General features: G+C 47.3%; 1 protein-coding gene across 2 annotated transcripts in view; it reads left to right on the forward strand.

Moving 5' to 3' along the window:
- The window catches only part of HIP1 (huntingtin interacting protein 1), a 157,434-nt gene that overhangs the window by 86,586 nt on the left and 44,303 nt on the right, over nt 1-26,545 (forward strand). For both annotated transcript variants that reach the window (XM_022588054.3, XM_022588055.3), the window contains exons 2-4: nt 18,478-18,541; nt 22,579-22,721; nt 22,960-23,016. In XM_022588054.3, coding sequence (XP_022443762.1) covers nt 18,478-18,541; nt 22,579-22,721; nt 22,960-23,016 — 264 coding nt within the window. The remainder of the gene's footprint in view (nt 1-18,477; nt 18,542-22,578; nt 22,722-22,959; nt 23,017-26,545) is intronic.

A 26,545-nucleotide genomic window follows, 5' to 3' on the forward strand; every position in this document is an offset into this window, starting at 1 on the left:
TAAAGAAGATGTGGCACATATATACAATGGAATATTACTCAGCCATAAAAAGGAATGAAATTGAGTTATTTGTAGTGAGGTGGATAGACCTAGAGTCTGTCATACAGAGTGAAGTAAGTCAGAAAGAGAAAAGCAAATACTGTATGCTAACACATATATATGGAATCTAAGAAAAAAAAATGTCATGAAGAACCTAGGGGTAAGACGGGAATAAAGACACAGACCTACTAGAGAATGGACTTGAGGATATGGGGAGAGGGAAAGGTAAGCTGTGACAAAGTGAGAGAGTGGCATGGACATATATACACTACCAAACGTAAAATAGATAGCTAGTGGGAAGCAGCCGCATAGCACAGGGAGATCAGCTAGGTGGTTTGTGACCGCCTGGAGGGGTGGGATAGGGAGGGTGGGAGGGAGGGAGACGCAAGAGGGAAGAGATATGGGAACATATGTATATGTATAACTGATTCACTTTGTTATAAAGCAGAAACTAACACACCATTGTAAAGCAATTATACTCCAATAAAGATGTTAAAAAAAAAAAAGAAATATGTGTTGAATGAATGAGTATGAAAATTCAGAGCAGTTGCTCCCTGAGTTTAGAGAAGACTGGAAGAATCCAGTGGCCCTTAGGAATCAATGAACCATGATCAGGTAAAATAGAGAAATAGGTGACAGAGAACAGGGCTGGGTATCTTTTGGAAGAAAGCAGGTGACCATCTGTACTGGGCCAGTTCCATAGTTAGGCAGAGTATATGGCAGGAGAGCTCTTTTTCTGAGGTTTATGCAACAGATGTGGTTTTGTATAAATCACACTTCTGTAAAAGGAATCCTATTTTAAATGTACTAGCAGAGATTGCTATTTAAAGGAACCTGATGTCAAATTCTTTGGTAAATTGACTAATCTCCTGATTTGTCCTTAGTGTCCATTCATATTTTTCGGAAAAAAATTATATTTACTTAAATCAACGTATGCTTGTCTGAGCTGAGGAAATCTCTTCATTTTCCATTTTTCCACTTTATTATTATAAAAGTAAATATTATAATATAAAGTCTTTATTATCCCCTTTTTCTTTGCTCCTCCCATTCTTCCCCCTCTTCATCCCTGCTTTTCCTTTAGCTGAGCTTTTTTCCTCCTTTAGACTCTGACATAGAATGTTCTTCTGTAACACAGCCGGATTTCGAGTGTGGTGAACAGTGGCCCTTTCTCAGACCAGATGAGTCCGATCCTGGGTGGAGCAAAGCAATCTGTTAGGGGTGGATGAATGCATACGGGGGATACAGGGGTCAGTTCTTAGGTGATATTCAGGTACAGCCAGATTGGAGAACCACTGACCAAAAAAACACTGTGTGCTATTTGAGGCTGTTGAATGAGGCTGGACAGGCATCCCCTATGGGGCTTTGCAGAAGGTGCTTGATGCGAATTTGGCCATAGACTGTGACCGGACTGGCTGATTTGTCTGGGGGCTGGAGTTCAGGGCTCCAGACTATCCCCTCTCGGTACGTCACCCACCTGTGGAAATCTCAGAGAAGAGCGAGCTCCTGGGACCTCTGCCCGATGGAGTTTAGTCCAGGTGATCTCAACAGTGTCAGCCTGCAGTGACCTTGGACTTCACAGGCCCAACATCCAATCTGTCTCCCTTCAGACTGGAAAAGGTTCCTCCCGAGAAAGAATAAAACTGTGTATTATGGGGGTTTGGTGGGAGGTGTGCGAGCAACTAAGACCAGAACCTGCTTCCATGACGATAGTACAGGCTGATTTGTTTAGAGGTTGTTTGACCTCAGGGATGGTCTTCTTCAGGTACCCACTCTAGGTTTTCTGAAAAACTTTCTCCTTTTGGTTCTCATCAGAGGTCAGAGCAGGGGTTTAGTAAACAAGTTGGCTCTGGCTAAGAGTTCAGTTGTAACCATATAGGTTGTAGAGTGTAGAGCATGTGCCCGACTGGTGTGGCTGGACCTCTCCAAGCCCACTTGTTTACCTATAAAAGTGTGCCCAGCTCTCTCACCAGGGTTTCTCAACATCAGTCAGACTGCAAATGAAAGCTCTTTGCAGACTGTGAACGGCTAGACAATAAAGGAGAAATGCTATTGTTATTATTTTCCATGCACACCTGGTCTTCACACATTTGAATGAGCCAAACAGGTGAACTGGGAAGATCTAAGGTTACCGAATTCATTGTTGGAGTCAACATATCTTCCCGCAGCCGCCCTCTTGTGTAAAATGGGACGCTATTTATTTATAAATTGCATTTCGGGAAAATTGGGTCACAGTCTTGTGAAGACTGCCATCTGAAGTGAGAAGTGAAGCTGAAGAAGGAGACGCAAGGGGTGTCACTGAAGCCACGTGGGAGAGTTTGGATTTCGTGAGATCAGGGACCTGTCGCTTTCTCAGCTGGGAGAACTCAAGAGGAAAGTTATTCTTGCTGCTTTATTTGGGTCCGTGGTGGTGGAGAGTAGAGGTAGAGGGTCAGTTACGTAGTAATATGGGGGTGAGTTTGCTGTAGAAATAGAAGATAAAACAGAGGTTTGGGGGGCGGGAAGTGGCAGGCTCTGGCATAGTCTAGGTCTCTCAAGTGCCTCCCAGCCCATTCATTTGACACGGAGACACTCTTAGGAATGGGGTCTGGGAGAGGCATGGAGCTGAGGAAGGGTGGGTCCTGTGCTGTGCCACTACCTCCCCCCTGTGTCTTGAGAGAGTCAGAGCAAAGTTGCTCTGTGCTGCTGAAAGAGAAGAAACAAAACCTCCCCATTAGAAATCTGGGAGGTGGAGAGTGCTGGAGGGCATGGTGCAGGGAGGAGAGGAAGTTGAGCAATGCTGGTGATTTGGGGAAAGACACAGCTCAGGGTTTCCACTCTTGCAGACCAGCTGTCTATCTGGAAACCAAGGCCATTGCGAAAGGCCGCTCGAGCTTGGCTGGGTGCCTCCTGAATGATCGGGATGCATCTGATGGGCCTGCCCCAGGCATCACTTTCTAGGCAGAGGCCTGGCCCTAAGAGGGACTCTAATGAGTTCTCGGTGCAGCCCCTGTGAACGTGGCGGTGCAGTTTGGGTCACTAGGAAGGCAGAACCGAGGCTTCCTCTGTGACAAGAGAAACAGAACGGTGGGGGCCAGAGCATGCCTGTCTGAAGCCACAGCCGCCTGCAGGTGGGGAAGAGGGAAGATGGGCCAGCATCTCCTTTTCCCTGAGACCCGACGTCTCAGTATCTAACCCTCGTGCCCTACATCCTGGGACCTTCTGAAGGCCCACGTGGGTACCCTGTGGTTGTCATAGACGCTCTCCCTTGGGAGGAGGCTGCTGGTGTGCACAGTGGCTGAGGCCCACAGGAGACATTGGGCAGCTCAAGTTGGTGGATGACCTGAGCTTGGGTTACATTGGGGGACAAAGTGCAGGGAAGATGCTGATCTTTGCCGGAGGATATGCAGGATGACCTGGCTCAAGGGGACTCTTCAGTAGTCCTGGTAAATGAGGGAGGGAAGACAGAGCTTGTTGGCTTCTTCTCCGGGTCAGGAGGACACGATGGGGTCCCCCTTTCTGTAATCAGTTGCCCCTGTGCTGGATGGTCTGATTCAGAGTCTGTAGAGAATTTCTGAGGACCTTTGGGGATGCAGAGCTGGGGGTTCTCTCCCAGCACAGTGGCAGAGAAAACAAGAGGACGAGGGCTGCACGACAGCAAGGGGCCCGGGTTGCCCCGGGAAGGCCTCTCAGAGGCTTGAAGGTACAGGAGGGAGGCTGCTCCCGTCGGCTCTCTCGCTCTGTCCCCACAGAATCTGGAACCGTGGCTGGAGAGGGGTCTTGTCATGTAGACAGGGAGATCACTTCTCTGGGGATTTACAAGCATCCTGGATAGTTTTCAGAAAAGGAAATATAGGTATTTGTCTCTGGAAAAAGAGTGTTCTTTGCAGCCTCTCTACACCCAATCTAGAAAGATTGCAGACGGGGAGTGTGTATTTCTTGTCTGTGTGACCCCATCAGGGGATGGAGAACCAGCCAGGGAGCTGGTTCTAAATGGGGTCACTGGTGGGGGAGGGGGGCCTGGAGCTGAGGGGCTGTTCATACACCTCAAGAGCCCCAGCGCTGAGCCCCGGGCCCTGGGAGGGGAGACGTCCGTTCTGTCCCCACTGTCTCCCACACGTCTTCCTCCGGTTATCTGCTCCCCTCCCCATGCCCCTGCGGCCTCCATTCCCCTCCTGCCTGGCTTGCTGCTTTATCTCCCTCTCCTTCCCTGGTTCCTCCTGTCTCCCCGATGTGGATGGAATGGCCTAGAGCTCCATCTGGGCCTCTTTTCCTTTTCAAAAACAGAATCAGATCCTGTTTCTCCTCTGCTTAAAGTTCTTAACGGCCTTCAAGGCCCTGCCTGGTCTGGCGCTTCCTGCCCTCCTCTCGCTCTGCTCCAGCCTGACCAGCCTTCTAGCTGTTCCCCAAACACACCAACCACACTGGCTTCTTTCACTTCACATAATACTTTTAAGATTCATCCTATAGTTGGCATGAATCAGTAGTTTTTTCCTTTTATTCCTGAGTAGCTTTCCGTGGTGTAGCTATACCGCAGTTTGTCCCCAGGTGGAAGGACATTGGGATTGTTTCCAGTTTGGGGAGGTGATGAAGACAGAATCTGGCTTCTTTTCATCCTCACTCAAGGGTCCCCATCTGGCCCTGAGACCTTCCATTTCTCACAGGTGTTGGGAACTTATATATATATATATATATATATATATATATATATAGTTTTGTTTTGTTTTTTTGTACGTGGGCCTCTCATTGTTGTGGCCTCTCCCGTTGTGGAGCACAGCCTCCGGACGCGCAGGCTCAGCAGCCATGGCTTACGGACCCAGCCGCCCCGCGGCATGTGGGATCTTCCCGGACCGGGGCACGAACCTGTGTCCCCTGCATCGGCAGGTGGACTCTCAACCACTGCGCCACCAGGGAAGCCCCCGGGAACTAATATATTTGAAGACACCTGTGCCCCTTCTTCCCCATCACTCTTCCCCACCACCACTTTCCCTGATTTCTGTTCTCTCATCTGACCTTCTGTGGTTCACCATCCTAGTTGGTTTCCTTTGCACACACCCACTTGATCTGTAATTCCCTTAGAATGGGGCGCCCAGAGCTGAACACATTATTCGCTGCCCAGCAGCCTCTCCGCACGTGGTAGGATGACTCAGTACTCCAGGTGAGGTTGAAAGCTGTAAAACCAAGGATTGGCTCATGTGCTAGATCTTATAATTCTGTTGATGTAGCTCAAAATGAAATTACCTTCTTAAATTTTATTTTATTATGGTGGCCACATCGTACTGTTAATGAACTTACCGGGAATAAGTTTGGTCCCTTTCACCTGGTTTGCTGTTCGTCCGTATGTACTAGGATTCTGGGCCCAGGAATTTTCTGTTTTGTTGTTTTTCGCCCATGGTCATGGTCTACCAGTATCATCCAAATGCATTTACTCCCAACATCAAGATGATGGTAGCCAACAACCAGCACCTGTAAGGGCGGACATCGACCCTCGTGGACTTCCCTGTCTAGCTCAGGGGACACCAAACTTTTTCTGCCAAGGGCCAGATAGTAAATAGTTTGGGCTTTGTGGCCAGCTGCTCCTGCAGCTGTTACTCCTCCCCCCTCCTCCCTTCCTCCCTCTTTCCTCCTCATCCACCTCCTCTGCTTCCTTTAAAAATGTAAAAACCAGGGGCTTCCCTGGTGGCGCAGTGGTTGAGAGTCCACCTGCCGATGCAGGGGACGCGGGTTCGTGCCCCCTCCGGGAAGACCCCACATGCCGGAGCGGCTGGGCCCGTGAGCCATGGCCGCTGAGCCTGCACGTCCGGAGCCTGTGCTCCGCAACGGGAGAGGCCACGGCAGTGAGAGGCCCGCGTACCGCAAAAAAAAAAAAAAAAAAGTAAAAACCAGGGGAATTCCCTGGCGGCTCAGTGGTTAGGACTACGCTCTTTCACTGCCGGTGGCCCTAGTCGGGTAACTAAGATCCCACAACCAATCCCGGCTCATAGGTTATACTCAGGCTGCAGGTCAGGTCTGGCTGCCAGTCAGTAGTTTCGACCCCCAGTAGCCTCTGTTCTTTCTCATCCTTGTCAATGAGATGTTATAAGAGACTGGCAAGCACCTTGATGATGGAAAATCAGACGCACACGTTGATGTTTTCCTGAAACGGTGGCCTAGAGTTTTAACGAGGAAACGAGGTCAGTCTGGCCTGACTTGCTTCCGTGAACGTAAGTTGGTGCCTGGTGAGCGGCGCCGCCTTTCCTTTTGGGAATCTCTCACGAATAACAGGTGGAATTTTGCCGTCTTCTCTTTCGGTAAATCACGATTATCTTCACCCATGTGTGGTCCTTGGGCGCCACTCCATTTCCCCACAATCTCGCCACGCGTGTCACTCTTAACCCCTCGTGTCTTCCTCGTCCAAGTCGGAAGCCTGAGCTCACTCAGCACCGGGAATTCTCTGACAGTCTCCTCACTCGCCTTGGGTTTGCTCTTTCAATGCTCTCTGCCCTTTTCAGTTCAAAGATCATCCTGGACAGAAAAGACAGAAGCAAATTAGGAGTTGATTGGGACTTTCCTGGCGGTCCAGCAGTTAAGACTCCCCGCTTCCAATGCAGGGGACGCGGGTTGGATCTCTGGTGGGGGAACTAAGATCCCACATGCTGCAGCCAAAAGAAAAAAAAAAAGTTTATCATCAACATCTCACCATTGCTGAAAGCAGCGTGCCCATCCCTTCTTGTTCTTTTTGCTTTTCGTGTAATAAGGTAGCCCTTTTGGGGGTCCCACACATTTTCTGGAAGCCTCATCTCATTTTGGCTTTAGCTTTCTGATCCTGCTCATACACACAGGCATAGGTAACATGTGCACCCGTGCTGCTTTCTTTTTTCATCAAGTACTTCTGAAATTGCAGTCAGAGAAGGAAGGAAAGAATAGAAAGAGGAACAGGAAGAGGACGGTCTTTATCTCCCTATAAACAGTTAACTCTTTGGCGACAAGATCCACTTTCTCCCGCGTCTCCAGCGGCACTGGGTATGGTGTCCTGCACCCAGGCAGCGGGTCTAGGTACGAGGATCATCCCTCACAGTCTGGGAGAGGCCCACCTGGAGTTGTGTAGCATAGTCCTACAGCCTAGATGGCGGCCCTGCCCGGCAAAAAGTAGGTATTCAGTCAGAATTATAATTCCTCCGTGTTTTCCACCTTTAAAAAAAAAAAAATTGTTTTACCCATAACATAAAATTCACCATCTCAGCCAATATAAAGTATATAATTCTGTAGCGTTTAGTACATTCATGTGTTGTGCCACCAATCACAACTATCTAACTTCAGCACATTTTTTTCGCCGCCCCAAGAGGAAACCCTGTACCCATCAAGCAGTCACTCCCCATTCCCCCTCCTGCCTGAATCTGGCAACTAGCAGTCTGCTTTCTGTCTCATGGATTTGCCTATCCTGGGTATTTCGTATAAATGGAATCATACGATATGTGACATTTTTTGTCTGGCTTCTTAGCATCATGTTTTTGAGATTCATCCCTGTTGTAGCATAATCAGTTCCTCCTTTTAGTGTGTGGGGGTGTGTTTTTATCGTGGTAAAAACGTACATACCATAAAATTTACCATTTTAATCACTTATAAGTGTACAGTTCAATGGCATTGAGTACTTCCACATTGCTGTGTGACCATCACCACCATCCATCTCCAGAACTTTTTCATCTTCCCAAACTGAAACTCTGTCCCCATTAAACAATAACTCTCCACTTCCCCCTCCTCCCAGCCCCTGGCAAACACCATTCTACCTCTGTCTCTCTGAATGTGACTGCTCTAGGTACCTCATATAAGTGGAATCCAATAGGGTCTGTCCTTTTATGATGGGCCTATCTCACTCAGCATAATGTCCTCAAGGTTCAGCCATGTTGTAGCAGGTGTCAGGATTTCCTTCCTTTCAGGGCTGAATAATATTCCATTGTGTGGATAGACCATGTTCTGTGTACCCATTCCTCTGTGGATGGACACTTGGATGGCTTCCCCCAGTGTTTTCCACTTTGGTTGCTTGTTTCTTCAGTTGTTCTGGGTGCTTCACAGTCCTGGCCACCCTGCTCCCAACACAGGTTTGTACACCTATTACAGAGTTGATTGACATTTTTTAATCTTCTCAACTTTCTTACTCCATCTTCCCCTCTAGATTATCAGACTGCAGAAGAGCGAGTGCCTTTCCTTTTGCTAAACCCTTCGAAATCTGCATGACCCAGATAATTAGATTACTCACCACCTCTCCAGAAGCCAGAGGATGGTTGGGGGCTTTAGAATGGGAGGGGAGGGAGAGATGTGATCCTAATTTCAATAGTCCTCAGCTTATGAAGTAGATAAGACTCACAAAATACTAAAAAAAAAAAAAAAGAGAAAAAAATACTCTTAGTCTGTTCAGGCTGCCGTAATAAAATGTCATAGACTGGGTGGCTTAAACAATAGGAATTTATTTCTCACAGTGCTGGAGGCTGGGAAGTCCAAGAGCAAGGTGCTGGCTGATTTGGATCTCCATGAGGGCTCCCTTCGTGACTTGTAGACGGCCACCTTCTTGTTGTGTCCTCACGTTGTGGAGAAAAAGAGAGCAAGAGAAAGGGAGCCTGCTCTGGTGTCTCTTTTTTAAGGTCACTAATCTCATCATGGGGGCCCCATCCTCATGACCTCATCTAACCCTAAGTACTGCCCAAAGGCTCCAGGTATCATCACACTGGAGGTTAGGGTTTCAACATACAAATTTGGGGGGCACACAATTCAGTCCATAGCACATACCTTTTATAAAAAGCATTTAAATGAGGCAAAGTATTTAGCCATATGGAGCCTAGCTAAGTGCTAAAGGATTGTAAGAAAGGATAACTGAGTATCATGAGTTAAGGCAGCTTATATTTAAATATCAGCAAGATTTTTCATTGGAGAGAAAGAAATGTGACCTGGGAAGGGGAAGATGGAGGTTCCTAGACAGGTGAGTGGAACAAACAAGGTATCACGTGCTGATGAGGATGGCTACTTGGAGAGGGCCAGGCCGAGCAGCCTTTTTCCTCTGTCAGCCCATCCATGTGTCAGGCACGGTGTGTGCACTGGGAGGGAACAGCAGGATCACACGGTCCCTGCCAGCACAGAGCTCACTGTCTAGTGGTGAGACCTACAACAAGCAAAGGAACCAACAAGGGAATTTCAGGTTGAGGTAAGAGCCTCTACAGGAAATAACCAAGACGGTTGTGTCATGATAAAGAGGTACTGCAGGCCAAGGGGTGGGGAGATGCTTTAGATTAGAGAGGCTGCCTAGGAGGTGGTATTTGAACAGCCGGGAAAAGAAGGAACATCCAGCCTTGCAAAGAATGGGAGGCAAAAAATCTGACCATTCCAGGCATAAGGAGCATCAGAGACAGAAAGAATTTTAAATGTTTGAAGAACAAAGAGGCAGCCCATGTGGTCGGGGTGTAAGAAGTAAGAGGGCAAATGGGAGTTGACGCCGGTGTAGGGCTTTGTCCGCCGCGTGGGAGGGCAGGCTTCGTTGGTGGTGGCGGGTTCTGCGACAGGTGGCGTGATCTCAGGTATGGTTTATCAAGATCACTCTGGCTGCTGGGCAGAGAGCCACTTGGGGAGGGCTAATCCACTTGGGAAGCTATTTCAGTGGTCCAGTGGGGACATGATAGAGGTTTGGGCTTGGCTGGAGGCAGAGGAGATGGAGAGATAACAGAGGGATTTGGGAGGCGGAAAGGGCAGCATTGCTGATGGGTTGGATGGGAGCATTGAGACAAAGGCAGCAGTTAAGAGTGACTTCTAGGGAGACTGGGAGAGGAATAGTTGGGCAGTGGGGCATGTTGGCAGAAATGAAGAGTTCAAAGCCACGGGCCTGGTTGAGGTCACTCAGGAGCAGTAGAGATCTGGGGCGCAGCTGCTGTGGGGTAGAAAGCAAGGCAGGGGACTTCCCTGGAGGTCCAAGGGTTAGGACTCCATGCTTCCGCTGCAGGGGGCTCGGGTTCGATCCCTGGTCAGGGAACTAAGATATCCCGCATGCCACATGGTGTAGCCAAAAAGAAAAAAGAAGAAAGTCAGGCAGGTGGATGGCATTGAGGCTGCCGAGTAGCTGAAGGTAGCACAGTGTGGGGAAAGGGACCTGGGTTTGAATTCTGGCTCCACCCGCGGCTGCCTTTGCTTCTTTGGGCAACCTGACTTGGAAAATGGGTCAGATTCCCTACCCTCTAGGGGAGGGGGGATCAGAAGCAAATCCCCAAGTGCAGCGCCTGGTAGAGGCTCAGCTGCTACCACTAATCAATCCGGTGACAACAGTGACGACATTCTATCATTATTATTTCTGATCAAGAGAAGAATTCAAAAGACTTGACGTCGGACATCCACTTCCAAGTGTCACGGCCAAGACCAGAGCAGTCTCACTCAGTGCTGAAGGCTATGTTCGGTCTTCTGTGCCTTGCTTGTCTCTTCCCTGAGACTCATGTGACTGCGACTCGGTTCTGAATCTGTCATCCTCACTCAGGCTGCCCCCACCTTTACCATGACGTGCCCCAGCAGTCTTTTGAGTCGGTCTCTCTCCGGCATCACAGCCCACCCTCCCCATCGCCAGCCTCGTTCTTCTCCAGGAGGAGCTGACGGCCCAAAGCATCCCTTTCTGCCCTGCGCAGCAGGTATTAACAGGACCACCTGCCTCATCTGTTTACCCCAAGCCTCCAAACCTGACGTGGTGAGGGATGCAGCGTGCAGCCCCCATGCTGGGCAGCATCACCAAGGCCATCGGTGGTGGCCACCTCTGGCTTTGCTGAGCAAATGCCTACCGCCCACTGATGCCCTTTTCATTCCTTCTGTGTCCTTTCTAGCCTACTTCCTCCTTTCTCCTTCTGCCCTGCCTGGTCGCAGGTTTTCCTACACTTGGCCCAGGCACTGGGCCCTCCGGTCCCTGGCTTTGGGACCTGCCTCCCACACCGGGCACATCCTCCGTGCCTGCCCCTGCCATGGAACCTTTGCGAGCCAGCCCGGCCTTGGCAGCCCAAGCGCTGGTCCCTGCCAGCAGCTGTGTGCGTGACCTGACTGTGGCCAGCTGCCCCCGCAGCACGGGCCCAGGCCTGGCCCCCTGCAGAAGCAAGGCCCAAAGTTTCCCCATTGGCTGCAGCCTGGCTGAGGCTGTCGTGAGGGAGCAGAGGACAGGGACGGGGGCGGTGGGGGAGCGGGGAGCGGAAAGCCGCCCTTCCTACGGTGCCTGCTGATAATTGGCCCTCCGGAACCAGCCTGGGACACGAGGGCCAGCTGGGTCAGGAAGTGATGTACAATGCTGCTCCTTCAGGGGGGACATTGCACGGTCTGAGGTCCTGTGTGACTCCGGCGGAATCTGTAGAACAGCCTGTTCTCAGAGGATGTTCTCTAACCTAGGCCGGAGGTGGGCAGTGGAGCCCCGAATTTCTCACCCTCTGCCCTGGGAGCGCCCCCCAGGCATCGCCCAGCTCCGAACCCCATTATTTAATTCAGAGAGAGTCTGGGGAGGGGAGGGAAAGAGAGCAGATTTTCTCAAGAGACCATGAATCACATACCTGGTACTTTTTAGAGGCAGGCGCACTGGGAAGCAGTCATTAAGTCCTTAATGATTTAATAATTTATTAAGACTCTGCCCCGCCTTAGCAGCTGCGGGCCCACGAGGTCAGAAGGCAGGGTCCTCGCCCTTGGGATTTTAATCTTGGCGGGGAGGTAAGACAATATACTTGTCAAACACACGAAGAGAAATGGGAATTTAAAAAGAAAGAAGGAACGAATTCAAAATGATTGGCCAGAGTGGCCTCGCAAGTCTAAAGGAAGGTCAAGTTTGGACTGTGCTCAGAAGACGGGGTAGGATTTGGGATGCAGAAGGAAGTGAGGGGCGTGTGACGCAGGGTGGCATCCCAGGCACCGAGCATTGCACAAGTACAGGAAACTCAGCCTAGCGTGGAACTTCCGCCCTGGATGTGTCCGGTGTCTGAGATTCCGAGGGCCCTGGAGGACCACAGCCTGCCTTTACGGGCCCAGAGGCTCAGCCCTGCCTCTGAGCCCGAAAAGCCTGCTACAGAAACCGGGTGGTGGGCCTGCAGCTGTGGGCTGGACCCTGCCCGACTTCTCGGTAGGGAAGCATTGGTTGGAGAACTTTGGGCATGTTGGCTGCAGTGGGTGGGCACTCCCAGGAACCTGCCAGAGCTGCAAGAGAAGGGTCTGTGCCAGTCCTGACCAGGGCAGCCAAGGCTTGCAGGTGTCTTGTAGCTATTGATTTGGGTAGAGACTTCGTTCCATAGCCCAGGGCTAGGCTAGGTGCTGTGTTGGGGTCCTGGGCTCGTACTGGGGCTGTGACTCTGAATGTCCACACAGAAGTTGTTTCACACTTTCCTTTTTCAGGGCACTGAAAAGGTAACTCCTCAAACTCAGGAGGACGGAGTGGCGTTTGCATCCGGTCCCTCCCCTGCTTCAAGAGCCTTCCATTGGGACTTCCCTGGTGGTCCAGTGGTTAGGACTCCGTGCTTCCACTGCAGGGGACATGGGTTCAGTCCCTGGTCAGGGAACTAAGATCCCGCATGCCACAGCACGGCCAAAAATAAAAAACATAAAAACAGAAGAGCCTTCTGTGGATCTCAGTGTCCACCAGGTCACAATTTCTTGCCCTTATATCCAAAGCCCACCATCATCTGAAGGACGTTTACAGAGCCTAACAGTGAGAAGGAACCTAAAAATCACCTAATCCAGCCTGAGCCTGTAAGTCTTTTTCACAGTAACCCTAAGAAGACGTTGCCATGCCTCTGCCGGTATACTTCTCATAATGGGGAATTCTCTCTTTCATGAGACGGCCTGACTGTACTTCTACCCGTTGGTCTAGTTTTGATCTTTGGAATTATTCTTCCTTCCACATGACCACCTTTAAGAATATTGATATTCCTCTAAGTTGTCTTCAGGCCCCAGGCTTATCCCAGCCCAGGTCACTCTTTTAGAAGTAGTCTAGTTTGTTGGTTTCCTTCATAATGTACAAGGTCTAAAACTGAATAGTGTTTTACATGTGAATTTATCTTCATAAGGAATTAGAACCATCCCCTCCCTCATTCGGAACACTGTACTCCTTTTAATACATCCAGAGCCAGACTTGCATTTTGATCAGCCACATCACAGCGTTGCTTATATTAAGTTGGCGTCAAATAAAACACCTGTATCATTTTCACAAGTGCTGCTTTGACTCATATCTCCCCTGTGCCAGTGAGTTTAGACCTAAATATAGGAAACTTCCTTTATACCTGCTAGATTGCATCTAGTGAAGTTTCACCCATTCTTCCAGTCTGCGGAAATCATTTGGACTCTGGTTCTGTGTCTCTGTGGTGTGGAGGGCCATGTCTCACGTGGGGATTGTGATCCAGAGCCTGAGCTGTGGAGCCCCACTTCCGAGTCTGAGTTCCAGCTCTACACTGGCCGGTAGAGCAGCCTTGGGCAATTTCCGTAGCCTTTCTAAGCCTTGGTTTCCTCATCTGTAAAATGAAGTTGATTAACACTGATACTCACTCGTAGGATGTAGAAGTTATAAGACTTTAATGAGATAATTCATACAAAATACTTATTAACACAGGGCTGGGCAGTAAGCACTCATTAGCTGCCATTATCTTGAGGATTAGAACCACTGCTACTGCCAGTTCACTTCCTCAGTCTTTTAAAAATGACTGTTTCTCACCCCAAGCCCCCCCAGCCTCATCGTCCTTTGCTTACAGTGTCCCCTCAGCCCCAGATGCCTGCCTCATTCTGCCACCTGCCCAGCTTCAAAACCTCTGCAGCATCTTTGATTCTTCCTTCTGTTATGTTCCCTGTAACTGGGAGCTCCTACTGGCCAAGCCTATTGGAATTGCTTCATAGCCCACCTTGTGTCGGGTTCTTTCCATTTCACTTCCATCTTTTAGGTTGAGTCCTTTATTCCTTCACTTCTCTGCTATTAATAGCTGCCTCCTTCAACTCTCTTCCCTTCAGCTGCTTCCATCCTTTTCTGCCCCCTCTGAAGCCCACTGGCCCCCCGCACTCAGTGCTACCTCCCTTTCTGCCTTCACCCCCCGTTCTGCCCTTGCACACACGTGGCCCTCGCATTCCAAGCCTTTCCGGAGCTGGGCTCGAGGATCCGACCACCAGAATAGTATGACCTTGGGCAAGTGGCTTATTAGCCTTTCTGTGCAACAACCGTAAGTGCCCCTCGAATCTGTAGGCAGCGTCATTGAGAGAAGTCAGTCAATGGCAGGGGAGGCACCGGGGACAGACAGGTGACCCCTTTCTTCCTTCGACAAAGTTTCCCTGGGCAGCATCACAGTTTCACAGGATCTCTCCTTCCTTTCAACATGTAGAGTACAGGATATTTTCAGTTTTCAGACACACACACACACACACACACACAGTCTACAGTTACAAACTCATGGTATATTATTTTATGTGGCTTAAGGGAATTTTAAGGATTTTTTGTTTGTTTTTGTAAGCAAGGCTCATACTGACCACAAGCTTGGGCAATTGGTCTTTGGTCCATCAGTATAAATAGATATTTGTGGACCAAGTCTAAATCCCACCCATCACAGTCCTCCCTCAAGGCCCTGACGTAGTTTCTAGCATTTCCGGCCAACATGGATTTCTCTTTTTCCATCATAGCCTGTGCTACTGGCTGTCTCTACCAACCCCCTAGAACTTGACCGCATCCAGTTCGCACCCTACTGGATTTGCAACTCTTGGTGTCATCTTACATATTTAGGTCCCTTATAACTCCTTGTGAACACAGGCAACCTTTAAAGGCTCGGCAAATGTGGTCACTTTGCCCAGAGGTCTGTCTGCAGCCAGGATCCCATCATTGTTCTAGAGCCAGGAGAGAAACATAGTTGAAAGCATATAACTCACCTGAGGAAATCTGAAGGAAAGAGGATGACGTGGGACAGGCATGGAAGCAGAAGCTGAGAAACAAAGTCCAAGGAAGGACTTGTGAAGAGGAAGCTGGAAGCACTGGGTCTCCACAGGACACAAGTGCTGCCTCACTGGGAGATTTTAGGGGGATAAACTATTTACTTCTTTCTTGCAGCATCTCTTATATGAGATTCCTTCTGGACTGGTCTTACCGATGCACTGACAGCCCACAGCTGTGCTCAGTGGCGCCCCCTGCGTGTGCTGTAGGGGAGAGGGAAAGGAGTATCTGCACTCTCCTTGTCTTCGGAGGTGACTGAGCATGATGGGGAAAGGACCCTGTGTTAGTCTCCTGGGGCTGCCATAACGAATTACCACATAGTGTGTGGCTTAAAACAACAGAAATTTGTTCTCTCCCAGTTCTGGAGGCTAGAAGGTCAAAATAAGGGTGTCAGCAGGGCCACGTTCTCTTTGGAGGCTCTAGGGAAGAATCCATCCTTGCCTCTTCCTAACTTCTGGTGGTTGCTGGCCATCTTTCGCATTCCTTGGCTTGTAGACACATCACTTTAGTGTCAGCTTCCATCTTCACATGGCTGTCTTCTTCCTGAGTGTCTGTGTCCCTGTGTCTTCACCTGGCCTCCTTATAAGGGCACCAGTCATACTGGATTTAGGACTCACCTTAATCCAGTATGACATCATCTTAACTAATGACATCTGCAAAGACCCTGTTTCCAAATGAGATCACATTCACAGGCGCTGGGGGATTTGAACTTGAACGTGTCTTTTTTGGGAAGACACAGTTCAACCCACAACAGAGCTTATGCTATTAAAGAAGTTGAGTCTGGCTGACAGACATAGAAAACAAATTTATGGTTACCAAAAGGGATGGGTGAGGGAGGTAGATAAATTAGGAGTTATAATATAGGGATTATATATATATATATATATATAAAAAATAGGGATTAACATATACACACTACTATATATTGGGTTGGCCAAAAAGTTCGTTCGGTTAGTGAATACGTTGTTCAATAAAGCTCTTCATGAAAATGAAAAACATGTTTTATTTGTACTTAAAACCGAAAGAATTTTTTGGCGAACCCAATATAAAATAGGTAAACAACAAGGATCTACTGTAGAGCATAGGGAATTATACTCAATATCTTATAATAACCTACATGGGAAAAGAATCTGAAAAGGAATATATATATATGTATAATTGAATCACTTTGCTGTACACTTGAAACTAACACAACATTGTAAATTAACTACATCTCAATTAAAAAAAAAAGAGTTGATTCTGGTAGAGGAAAAAAAAATACGTGCAATAGTGGACTTAAAGAACACACCCAAAAGTTATGTAAACCAGATATAAAAGACCATATCTTGGTATAACCTATTTTGTACCAAATATACTCATATACATATACATGTACATATACATATATGACATATACATAAGTATGTATTTTTTCCAGATGAAGATTCAAACACAATAAAATACAAACTATAAAACACTTAGAGGAAAATGTAAGAGTCTACCAGTATAAACATGGGGCAGGAGAAACTGTAAGTAAACATAGAAGCTATAAAAGCTAAGATGAACATACTTCACTAGGTAAGGCAATCAACAACCATGGGAACATATAAGGAAATACTCAAAACTTACTATCAGTTAGGAAATTACAAGTTCATGATGAAATGTCGCTACACCCGTAAGACCGGCAAAAATGAAAAGAAGTGAAAAGAAGTTGGAGGGGATACTTTTGAACATTGCCAGTGGAAATGTGAATCGTTAGAGCCTGTTTACAAAGCGTGATGGCAGCCTTGTTTAGATCCTGATTAGAACAGTTGCAAGAAAGTTGTTTGTTTGCTTGTTTGTTTAACACAAGAGAGAAATGTGAACACTAACCATTTGATGACATTAAGAAATTATCCTTAAAATTTTAGGTGTGATCATAGTATTATGGTTAAATTTTAAAGAGTCTTTTTTTTTTTTTCTTAGAAGTTCTTACTGAAATATTTACTGGTAAAATGGTATAACGCCTAGAATTTACTTCAGATAATCCAGGGAGCAAGGGAATCAGTGAGCAATGGTATAAAGCACGGGTCAGCACACTAGAGGTGCAGGCCAAATCCAGACCACCTCCTGGTTTTGTAAATAAAGTTTTATTGGAATTCAGCCACAGTCATTCAGTTCCGTATTCATTTAGTATCGCTGAGGTGGCTTTTTCCCTCCAGCAGCAGAGCTGAATAGTTGTGATGGAGAGCATGTGACTTGCAAAGCCTAAAATATTTACTAACTGGCTCTACAGAAAATGTTTGTGACCCCCTCACCCATAAGGATGCATGTTTGGATGCAAGTTCATAATAATTGGTGCTGGGGACTGACTATATGAGGGCTTATTAGACTAATTATCATATTTGTGTGTGCTTGGACTTTTCCATAATGAAAAGTTTAAAAAAAAAAAAGTGGACCCAGTAATCTCACTCCTAGTACTCTATCCCTTGGAAACGAAAGCCTCAATTAATAAGGATATATGTATAAGAATGTTTACTAAAATAGTTTACTGGAAATAAATTGCCTCCCAGTACGGGATGCTATAAATCACATCCACCCACGCCATGGAATATTATGTTATCTTTTTAAAGAATGAGCTAGCGTTTTACCAGTTCACTTGGAGAATGTTTCATGGGATATTTTCAAGTGAGAAGAGCAAGATGTGAAAAAGTCTGTGCATGACAGTCCCAGTTTTATAGAACAGTGACAAAAATAAGCCCTTCGGAATGTAGGGGTGTGTGTGTGTGTGCGTGCGTGCACGCGTGCAGGATGCATAACGGGTTGCTAACATGGGTTGGGGGTAGAATGATGTCTGTGGAAGGAAGCAAAGCAAAACAGAAAAAGGCTGTATTTCAAAAAACAGCCTACACGATACGATCCCATGTATGTGTGTGTGTAAGTTATATTTACAGGTATAACGTGCTTTGCTTACTTCAGAAGAGAGTTACGATTTTTAAAACGACCAGAAAGGAGTGAATATTCGTCCTGCCCTATGATAGAAGTAAGAAAATAAAAGGGAATTTGGTTAGGAGCTGGAAAGTGCCCAAGAGCAGGGAAACAAGAGAGGAGAGTGACCACTGTCAACCCGGGCCAGCTAGGGTAGGCTCCATGGAAGGTTCTAGCTGTGAGAGAGGGGGTGGCTGGACGGTCTTTGAGCCACAGCCCCTCCCTGATCTCAGCGCCTCTTCCTCCTGCTCCCGGAGAAATAATGTTTCCCTGGAGGATGAAAGGCATCCCTTTGTGCAGGCTTTAATTGCCATGTTGGGCCAAGTGAATGAGTGGCATGCGGGCGCAGCAGCTGGGCACAGCCAATGCCAGGCAGCAAAGCCCGCTGCCTTAGGACAGCCCGGGCCAGCTGGCCTGGGAGTGCTGCCCACCTCTGCCCCCCGCAGGGGGGCCCTGCAAGGGGACAGTGGAGCAGAGGGGTCTGCGGAGGGAGGAAAAGGGGCGGGGCGTCTGGGAGGGTCCCAGCCACTGTCAGAAGCTTATTCATCTCATCCTCCTTCCCCTCCCCCCTCCCTCTTGTTTTTCAGACTGTCAGCATCAATAAGGCCATTAATACGCAGGAAGTGGCTGTAAAGGAAAAACACGCCAGAAATATCCTTTTAGATGTTGCTTGGAGGACCGACCCCAAGGGGGGTCAGATGGCGGGGGTGGGGGGGGTGGGGGGGTGGGGAATGAGGTCGGGGTGAGGCATCCTTGCTCAGCTTCAGGAAGGAGAACCGCCCCCCACCGGCCAGGCCCCAGCAGGGTCTGAACAGTGTGGGTTGGCAACAGCTGGCCTCAGAGCCCACAGCCTGTTGAGGTGGAAGGGACCAAAGCGGCCATCTGGCCCAGTCTCGCCTCTCTCCTGGGACTTAGCTTTTCAGAACTACCGAGTCCTTTGAATTTACTCTCCTTTGAGAGATTTCCTCGGGGCACCAGAGGGGTTTTCACCTGTACCATCAAAGCGCTCTGGCCCTGCACCTTGCCACACTGACCACCCCCTTGGAGACATGCTCAAATGCCCTTCTCTGAACATGACAGCAAAACAGAGGCCTTGGCGGCAGCGGTTGGCCTTAAGCCAACACAAGGGCTCTACCATGGGAATCAGAGCCACTTGTGTGAACTGGTTCACCCCAAACCAGAGGGAAGAAGATGAGAAGGTCAGGGTGGACTAGGGAACTGGTGATTTGAAGATTTTTGCCAAGCCCCCCACGCCAAGTTGGTGGAGGTCCTGGGTGACCACCGTCATAGGTCTGTGGCTTTGGAGGGAAGTGCAGGCAACCTGGCCGATGGATTCCTCGGGACCTGCCCTTGAGGTCAAGTCCAGGTACTCGAGGGCTAATCCCCGAATCCTGGAGGAGAGGCTGCCAGTGGGCCAAGGCTTGGTCTCTGTGTGTGCTGGGGCCAAGCACAGGGCAAGGGGAGGCTGGGCTTCTGTCTGCGATGGGAAGTTCCTTCTTGCCGGGGCTCAGCATGGTGGCTGCACCACAGCCAGTTGGGTTGGAACAACCTATCTTCAAGTCATCCCACCCCCGCCCCTCCGTGGAGGAGACCCTCCAGGTTAGAAGGCCATGGAAGCCCGGCACTGCCAGTGCGATGCCCAGAACAGGTCAGGCCCTCAGGAAATGTTGCTAAGAGCATGTACTGCTCTTCACTGGAAGGAAAGCAGCTTGTCTTTAGCAGAATATGCTTTGGTTGGAATTAGGGCTTTGCTGCAAGATGGGGCTATAGAACCTCTACCGGGTACCCCAGAAGCCTGGCCCAACCGTGAGCCTAGCCAGACCTTGCCTTTTTATGCCCTTGATGCTTTACTGAGTCAAGAAAACCAAACCAAGAAAAGCCCTCATTATTGGTGGCCCAATTGATTTTCACAGGGAGTTACCCAGTCTTGACCCTCCCTGCTAAGAATACTGATCAGTCAGTCTGGTGCAAGATATGAAGTAAGAGAGAGACAGTTGTCACAGGACAGTGTGCTCCTCTGGATGGGTGTGAGCACAGAGAGGGCCAGGCCTGTAGTGGCCGGGCCAGGTCACACCTTGCCAGGGAGGCTCCCTGGGGCGATGGAACAGACCTAGAGGGAGATTCTGAAATCTCATCTCTGGGGCTCTCTGACTTTCTCTGGGACCTCGAGTGGGCCCAGTGGGACCTCTGTGAGCCTTAATTCCCTTGTCTGTCAAATGAAAGTGTTGGCTAAAGAAGCTTTCAAAGGCCTAACATTCCAGCTCTGACATTCTGGGAGTCTCTCTGCCTCACAATTTCTAAGGGGTGGATAAATGTTGAAAAGATCCACTCCATACAGTAGGGTTTTAAAGCCTAAAGATCTCACAAAACATTTATTCTTTATCAGTACTTTTAAAGAACTTCAGCTACCCTCATTACCAACTGAATGAGCATTTGGAAACCTGGTTTCATTTAGAAATGCTGTTCAGACAACCATTTATCCCTGGTGCCTGACTGGTGAACAGGTTGACACCCCCGACTGTGGTATCCACTCCTGGAGGGCTGAGGACTGAAGTCTTACTTTCTTTATATCCCCAAGTGCCTGACACGAATTGGGTGCGTTAAAATGCTTAGAAAATTAAAGAAAGACAGAAAGGTCTGCTTACCTCTTTCCAAGCTGGGGTGCCCGGCCAGCTCCACACGTCCCTGGCTTCTGTTTCGGGAGATTGCTCTCCGGTAAAGGAGCCACAACCTACTGTGAGAAATCATCTCAGTTGAGGGTAGGGGGCTGTCCATCTCTCCTCTTGGTTTCCTTCTAGTCCCAGGGGGCTGTGCTTGAGGTGAAACCATAAGTTATTTCAGAATCTCTCTAAGACCAAAAGCTGATTTCAGCTTCTAGACCCAAAAGTCCGTTTTCAAGGCAGCCCCTCTCAAAATGCAAATTTCAGTCCAGGGAGGGAACTTTACCACACTTTCCAGCTCAGAAGCAAAACAACATGTCTTTCGGGTGAGTCTCATAGTTTCTAACCTGAGGCAAGTCTTTCCTAAATGGTGCAGTGCTTCTTACCTGAGCCTGGATTAAAAAGCCGCAAGTTCTGAGGACATTGCCATACTTGGGGTTAATGGTGCCCAGTTACCGGGTGTGTGAGGCCTGTGTAAGCATCCATTACAAAAGAAATGTGGAAATCCTCTACTTGCCTCAGAAAGGGCTCCCTTAGGTCATTTCAGAGAGGACTGATGGGACTAAATCCAGGAGCTCTTAACGCTGTGACCAAAGATTGAGTTCTTTATTGGATATAATATTAATAGTAACTCGATAGTGCTGTGTTTTCCTCATGGAGATACAAGCCACTCATCCATGATTGGTGATGTGGGAAAGTTAAAATAAATGTAAATGTCTTCCAAGTTAAAAAAAAAAAGTGGGGGGGGCTCCCTAATTACGGAGGCCTGGAGCTCTGTTAAAGTCACTCGAGGCCAGAAGGACATTTATTACACACAAAGCGTGGCAGGCACTCCACGTGGCGGGTGTGTTTGGAATTGGATCTCAGAAGGAAGTGGCCCCAGGAGTCCGCATACAGGGAATTCAAGGTGTTGGGAAATGAAGGCACCCCTGAACGAGGCCAGGAAGGTTTTTAGAAGAGGTGGAGTGAAAGCGTCATTTTATTTACTTATTTATTTATTTACTTATTTATGGCTGTGTTGGGTCTTTGTTGCTACGTGTGGGCTTTCTCTAGTTGCGGTGAGGGGGGGCTACTCTTCGTTGCGGTGCACAGGCTTCTCACTGTGGTGGCTTCTCTTGTTGCTGAGCACGGGCTCTAGGCGTGCAGGCTTCAGTAGTTGTCGCACACGGGTTCAGTAGTTGTGGCTCATGGGCTCTAGAGCGCAGGCTCAGTAGTTGTGGCACACGGGCTTAGTTGCTGCACGGCACGTGGGATCTTCCCGGCCCAGGACTCGAACCTGTGTTCCCTGCATTGGCAGGCGGATTCTTAACCACTGCGCCACCAGGGAAGTCCTGAAAGCATCATTTTTAAATTTAGGGAAAATACATTTTAAACAAAGACTGCCTCTTTCAGGGTAAGAGCACAATGCGTAATGGGAGAGGAGTCAGACGCTACCTGGAAGAGAAGCCAAGGGTGTCAGTAGCCAGGGGGTAGGGTCCCCAGCAGGGGCCACGGCACTTGAAGAGCTGAAGCACACCCTTGCTTTGGAATCGTGTACAAGAAAGAATTTTGAGAGGCTGTATTTTGTTGTTAAAATGTTAGCTGTAATTATACACACACACCACACCCTCCACCCACCTCCCCACAAAGGCCCTACCACAAACTCGGCAAACCTAGAGGAAGGGCAGAGTCTGTCTTCCCACAGCAAAGCCCTAATTCCAACCGAAGCATCTTCCCACTAAAGGCCAACCAGAGCCACTGCTGGCCCAGAATGCACTTGTGCAAGTTAGGAAAAGACACCCCTCCCAAAGGACATGGCTGTCTCTTTGGAAATCATCTAATAAAATGGATTTTATTAGAAGGAAGCACTTTTTTGCCATCCGCCAAAAAACTGCCAGGATACTTGTACAGATCTGTGGTGCCTTCATTATAAGCGGTGCCCTCTGATGGGTAGTGCCAGGCGCCATGAACAACACACAGCCCCCGCGGTGGCCTTTAGAGGCTTCATCCCAGGGTTTGTTGCCTTTGTTTTCCATGACCTTCCCTCACCGTGCATACTGGGCACCCACCATGAAAAGGGGGCGCAGACCTTTTGGTCTGTTGTCAACCGGCTGCCCCTCTCGAGCAACGCTGTGCTCTGCTGGAAGTTCTGCCACGTGTTCCACAAACTCCTCCGGGATGGACACCCAAACGTGAGTTCCTGGGGCTGCAGGGGATGGGCAGGGATCCAGGGACCCATGTGGGGAAAGTGCAGTTGTCTGAGTCACAAGAGCCACTCTCCACTCTCGCACAGGGGATGGCAGCTGCCCCCATCTCCTGGCCTCTTGGGTACCAATTTCATAGACGGCTTCGTCTCTCTCCCATCACCCTCTCTCCTCCACCCCAGACCCATGTTTCACCATCCTCTGTCTCCTCTCCTTCTCTCTCTAGGTCCTGAAGGACTCTCTGAGATACAAAAACGAATTGAGTGACATGAGCAGGATGTGGGTGAGTTTGGACACGCACCCAGGGGCCACCTGTGCCACCTTATCCTTTCCCAGAGGACACAGAACAAGGACTGTGGAATGGAGCAAATTCATCTCTTTCAGCTTGTTTAGCATTTCTCTCATGAACATCAGGGAGGGAGCCAAAGATGCCCCCAAATGGAACCATGATATCCACAGTCTTACCTGGGGTCCCTGGAAGCTGTAGGGAAGTTCTAGGGCTTGGGAGCTTCTCCTGCCGATGGAAGCTCATGTCATAATGCTCTCTGGGCATTGGGATCCTTCAGCAGTGACACTGTCACAGTTCCTACTTCTTTTCTTCTACTGGTCCCATTGGGGTCACAGTACATTGAGAACTGGCATTCCCAATCCTTAATGCCAGTGGTTTTTCTTTCCTGTTTAGGGATTCTCAGTGCCTTAGGAAGAGGGAGGAGGTAGGTGGCAATATCAGAATACATTGAAAAGAGTGGTTTTGTACACATACCGGAATCCCTCTAGATTCAAGGAGTATGTGTATGGACAGGAGGTAATTTGCCTTTTGAAGAATCTCCCCAGGTGATTCTGATGTGTCATTTTGCCCCACTGGTTAAGAACTACTATGTTAGCCCTTTCCTTCAAATTCTTACCTGAGTCTGTCTGCACTCAGAAAATGTTAGCAATTATGTTGTCCAATCTACCCATTATAGATGAGAAATACAGGCCCAGAGAGGGAAGCAGCTTTTCCTATGTCACAAGACTAGTTAACCTAAACAAAGCAGAGGTTTGTCCCCAAAACTCCCAACTGTATACTAGAGAGCTTTCTATTACATTTCTGTAACATGGAAAGTTTAGGTCTTTTTCCTTTTTTTGCTAGAATTTATCTGGTATATCTTTTTTCATCCTTTTACTTTTGACTTTTCTATATTCTTTTTAATATTTTTTACATATATATTTATTGCACTGTGGCCAGAGAATCAATATGATACTGATTTTCGAAGTTTTTTTGAGACTTGCTGTGTGAGCTAGCTCATGGTCAGTTTTTGTTTAAAATTGAAGTATAGTTGCTTTATAATACTATATTAGTTTCAAATGTACAGCACAGTGATTGACTGATGGACTTTTCTATATTCTTTTGTCTTAGAAATATACTTGTCAATAGCATTTAGTTGGATTTTTTTTTAAATTCAAGATGGCAGTCTTTGTCAACTGGACACTTACTCTGTTTACATTTATTATAATTCATAATATGTTTAGATTTATATCTCCCATCTTATTTTATGCTATTTGTCCCATCTGTTCTGTTTCTATTTCTCTCATTTTTGCCTTCTTTTGGATTGATTGGGTATTTTCTTTCTCATTCAGTTTCCCCCTCATTACTAGTGGGAAGATAAAAAATAAAAGCAGAGGTTTTGTTTTTTTTTAATTTTTTGATAATGTTATCTAATAATTACAAAGTGCATGCTTAGGTTATCAATGTCTAAAATTCATATCAATGTCTAGATATCATATCTGTTTCCAGTATAGCACAAAGACCTTAGAATATTTTAACCCCATTCACTCCCTTGTATGTTGTTGTCATGCATTTTAATTTTTGTTGCTTTTAGACCCTAGAAGATATTTTATTTTAATTGTCTTATTCTGCACTCTTCATTTCCTCTTACATCTCAGGCCATCCATTTGGGATCTCTTTCTTTCTGCCTGAGTTATTTCCTTTAGAACTTCCTTTAGTGAGAGTCTGCTGGTGGCAAGCAACCACTTTTACCTGATGGAGAATGTCTTTATTTCACCCTCATTCATGGAAGATATTTTCTCTGACTTTAGAATTCTGGGATAATAGTTCTTTTCTTTCAGCATATGGAAGATATTAGTCAAGATGTCCTTCCACTGACTTCTGGCTTCCATCATTTTTATGAAGTCTGCTGTCAGAGTTACCATTGCTTCTTTGAAGCTAATCTGTGTTTGTTTCTCTGTTTTTAAGTTCTTAGTGTTTATCTAGGTGTGAATTTATTCTAGATTCTTTGGACTTTTTAAATCTGTAGATTATTATATTTTATCAGTTACAAAAAATTCTCATTGTCTCTAAATATTGATTTGCTTCATTCTTTGTTTTCCTCTGAGGCTTTGGTTAGCAGTATTTTAGACTTTCTCACTCTATTCCCCATGTCTTTAAACCACTATTTGATTTTTTTCTACCTGTTTGTTTGTCTCTATACTGCATTCTGGATAATTTCAGTAAATCTAGCTTTCAGTTCACTTATTCCCTCTTCAGCTGGGTCTAATCTGTTGCTAAACCTCTCCATAAGGTTTTCAATTTTAGTATCATTCTCATTTCTTGGAATTTTAGGTTTGGTTTGGGTTGGTTTTTTCTAATCTGCTTGGCATTCTTTATAATTTATTGTGCCCTGCATATATTTTGAAACAGTCTCTAATTTTTTTTAGGCTTGTTAAATATAGTGGTTTTATATATCACTTTTTATAATTCTAGTATCTAAAGCCCTTAGAGGTCTGTTTCTGCCATCTGTTGTTTTGATGAATTTTGCTCCTGCTATGTAGTTTCTTTTTGTATTTAGTTACTTTTCTACTGTGAGCTGCTCATTTTCCTGGAGATTTTTTTGGTGGGAATTCTTTGAATTCTAACAAAGGCAGCTTCCTCCAGAGGGAATTGGCATTTGCATCCATTAAGATCACTCTAAATTAAATTCTCAGCTTAAAAGTTATGTGAATTCTGAGCAGATCCCCTTGAGGACTGGCTCACGGGTCCAGTTCTCAGCAGTAGTTTTTTCCGCCCTCTGATCACAACAGTGGTTTAAGGCAGTAGATTTTCTTTGCAGTCCTCAGGGGGGACTCCTTCAGTGCAGGAGTACATGTGTGTTATTTCCAATTTACCCTTAATTCCCCTGCACGGAGGAGGAAGTCTTTTGGCTCTTCCACTAGACTCCTCAAGTTGGGCAGGTGAGAGCCCTGCCTCCTGTTCACCACCTGGGCCTTAAGGCCCAGAAAACCAAAACTCAGGTTCACTTGGTGTGGCAAAGTGCCGCCTCCCCACCATTCCCTGACCCCATCAAGTCATTTGCTCTCTGAATATCTGAATTACTCAGTTCCTGGCCTGAGGATTTCTTACTCTCTTGCAAGTTCATTAATGCCTTCAAAGCATTTTTAATATTCCACTCAATATTGTTAGTAGTTTTCAGTGGGAAAGTCAACCCAGTTACCTAGCCTGCCTGCCTTGTTATCCAAAATAGAATTCTTTTAGGTCTTTTTTCCTATGTAGTCTGTCTCTTCCATTTGACTAAGAGTTTCTGAAGTTAGAAACTTCTTTTACTTTTTTTTTTTAATTAAGATCTTATTTTTTTAAAGAGCAGTTTTAGGTTCACTGAACAATTGAGTGGAAAGTACAGAGTTTCCACATACCTGCCCTGCCCCCAAACATGCATAGCCTCGCCTAATGGATGAACCTACTGACACATCCATCACAATCACCAAAGTCCATAGTTTATATTACAGTTCACTTGTGGTGTTGTACATTCTGTGGGTTTGGACAAATGTATCCATCA

The sequence above is a fragment of the Delphinapterus leucas genome, chromosome 15 (assembly GCF_059928025.1).
Source record: "Delphinapterus leucas isolate spDelLeu-1000000601 "Yukka" chromosome 15, BTC_Dleu_Yukka2, whole genome shotgun sequence".
In the NCBI taxonomy this organism is placed as follows: domain Eukaryota; kingdom Metazoa; phylum Chordata; class Mammalia; order Artiodactyla; family Monodontidae; genus Delphinapterus; species Delphinapterus leucas.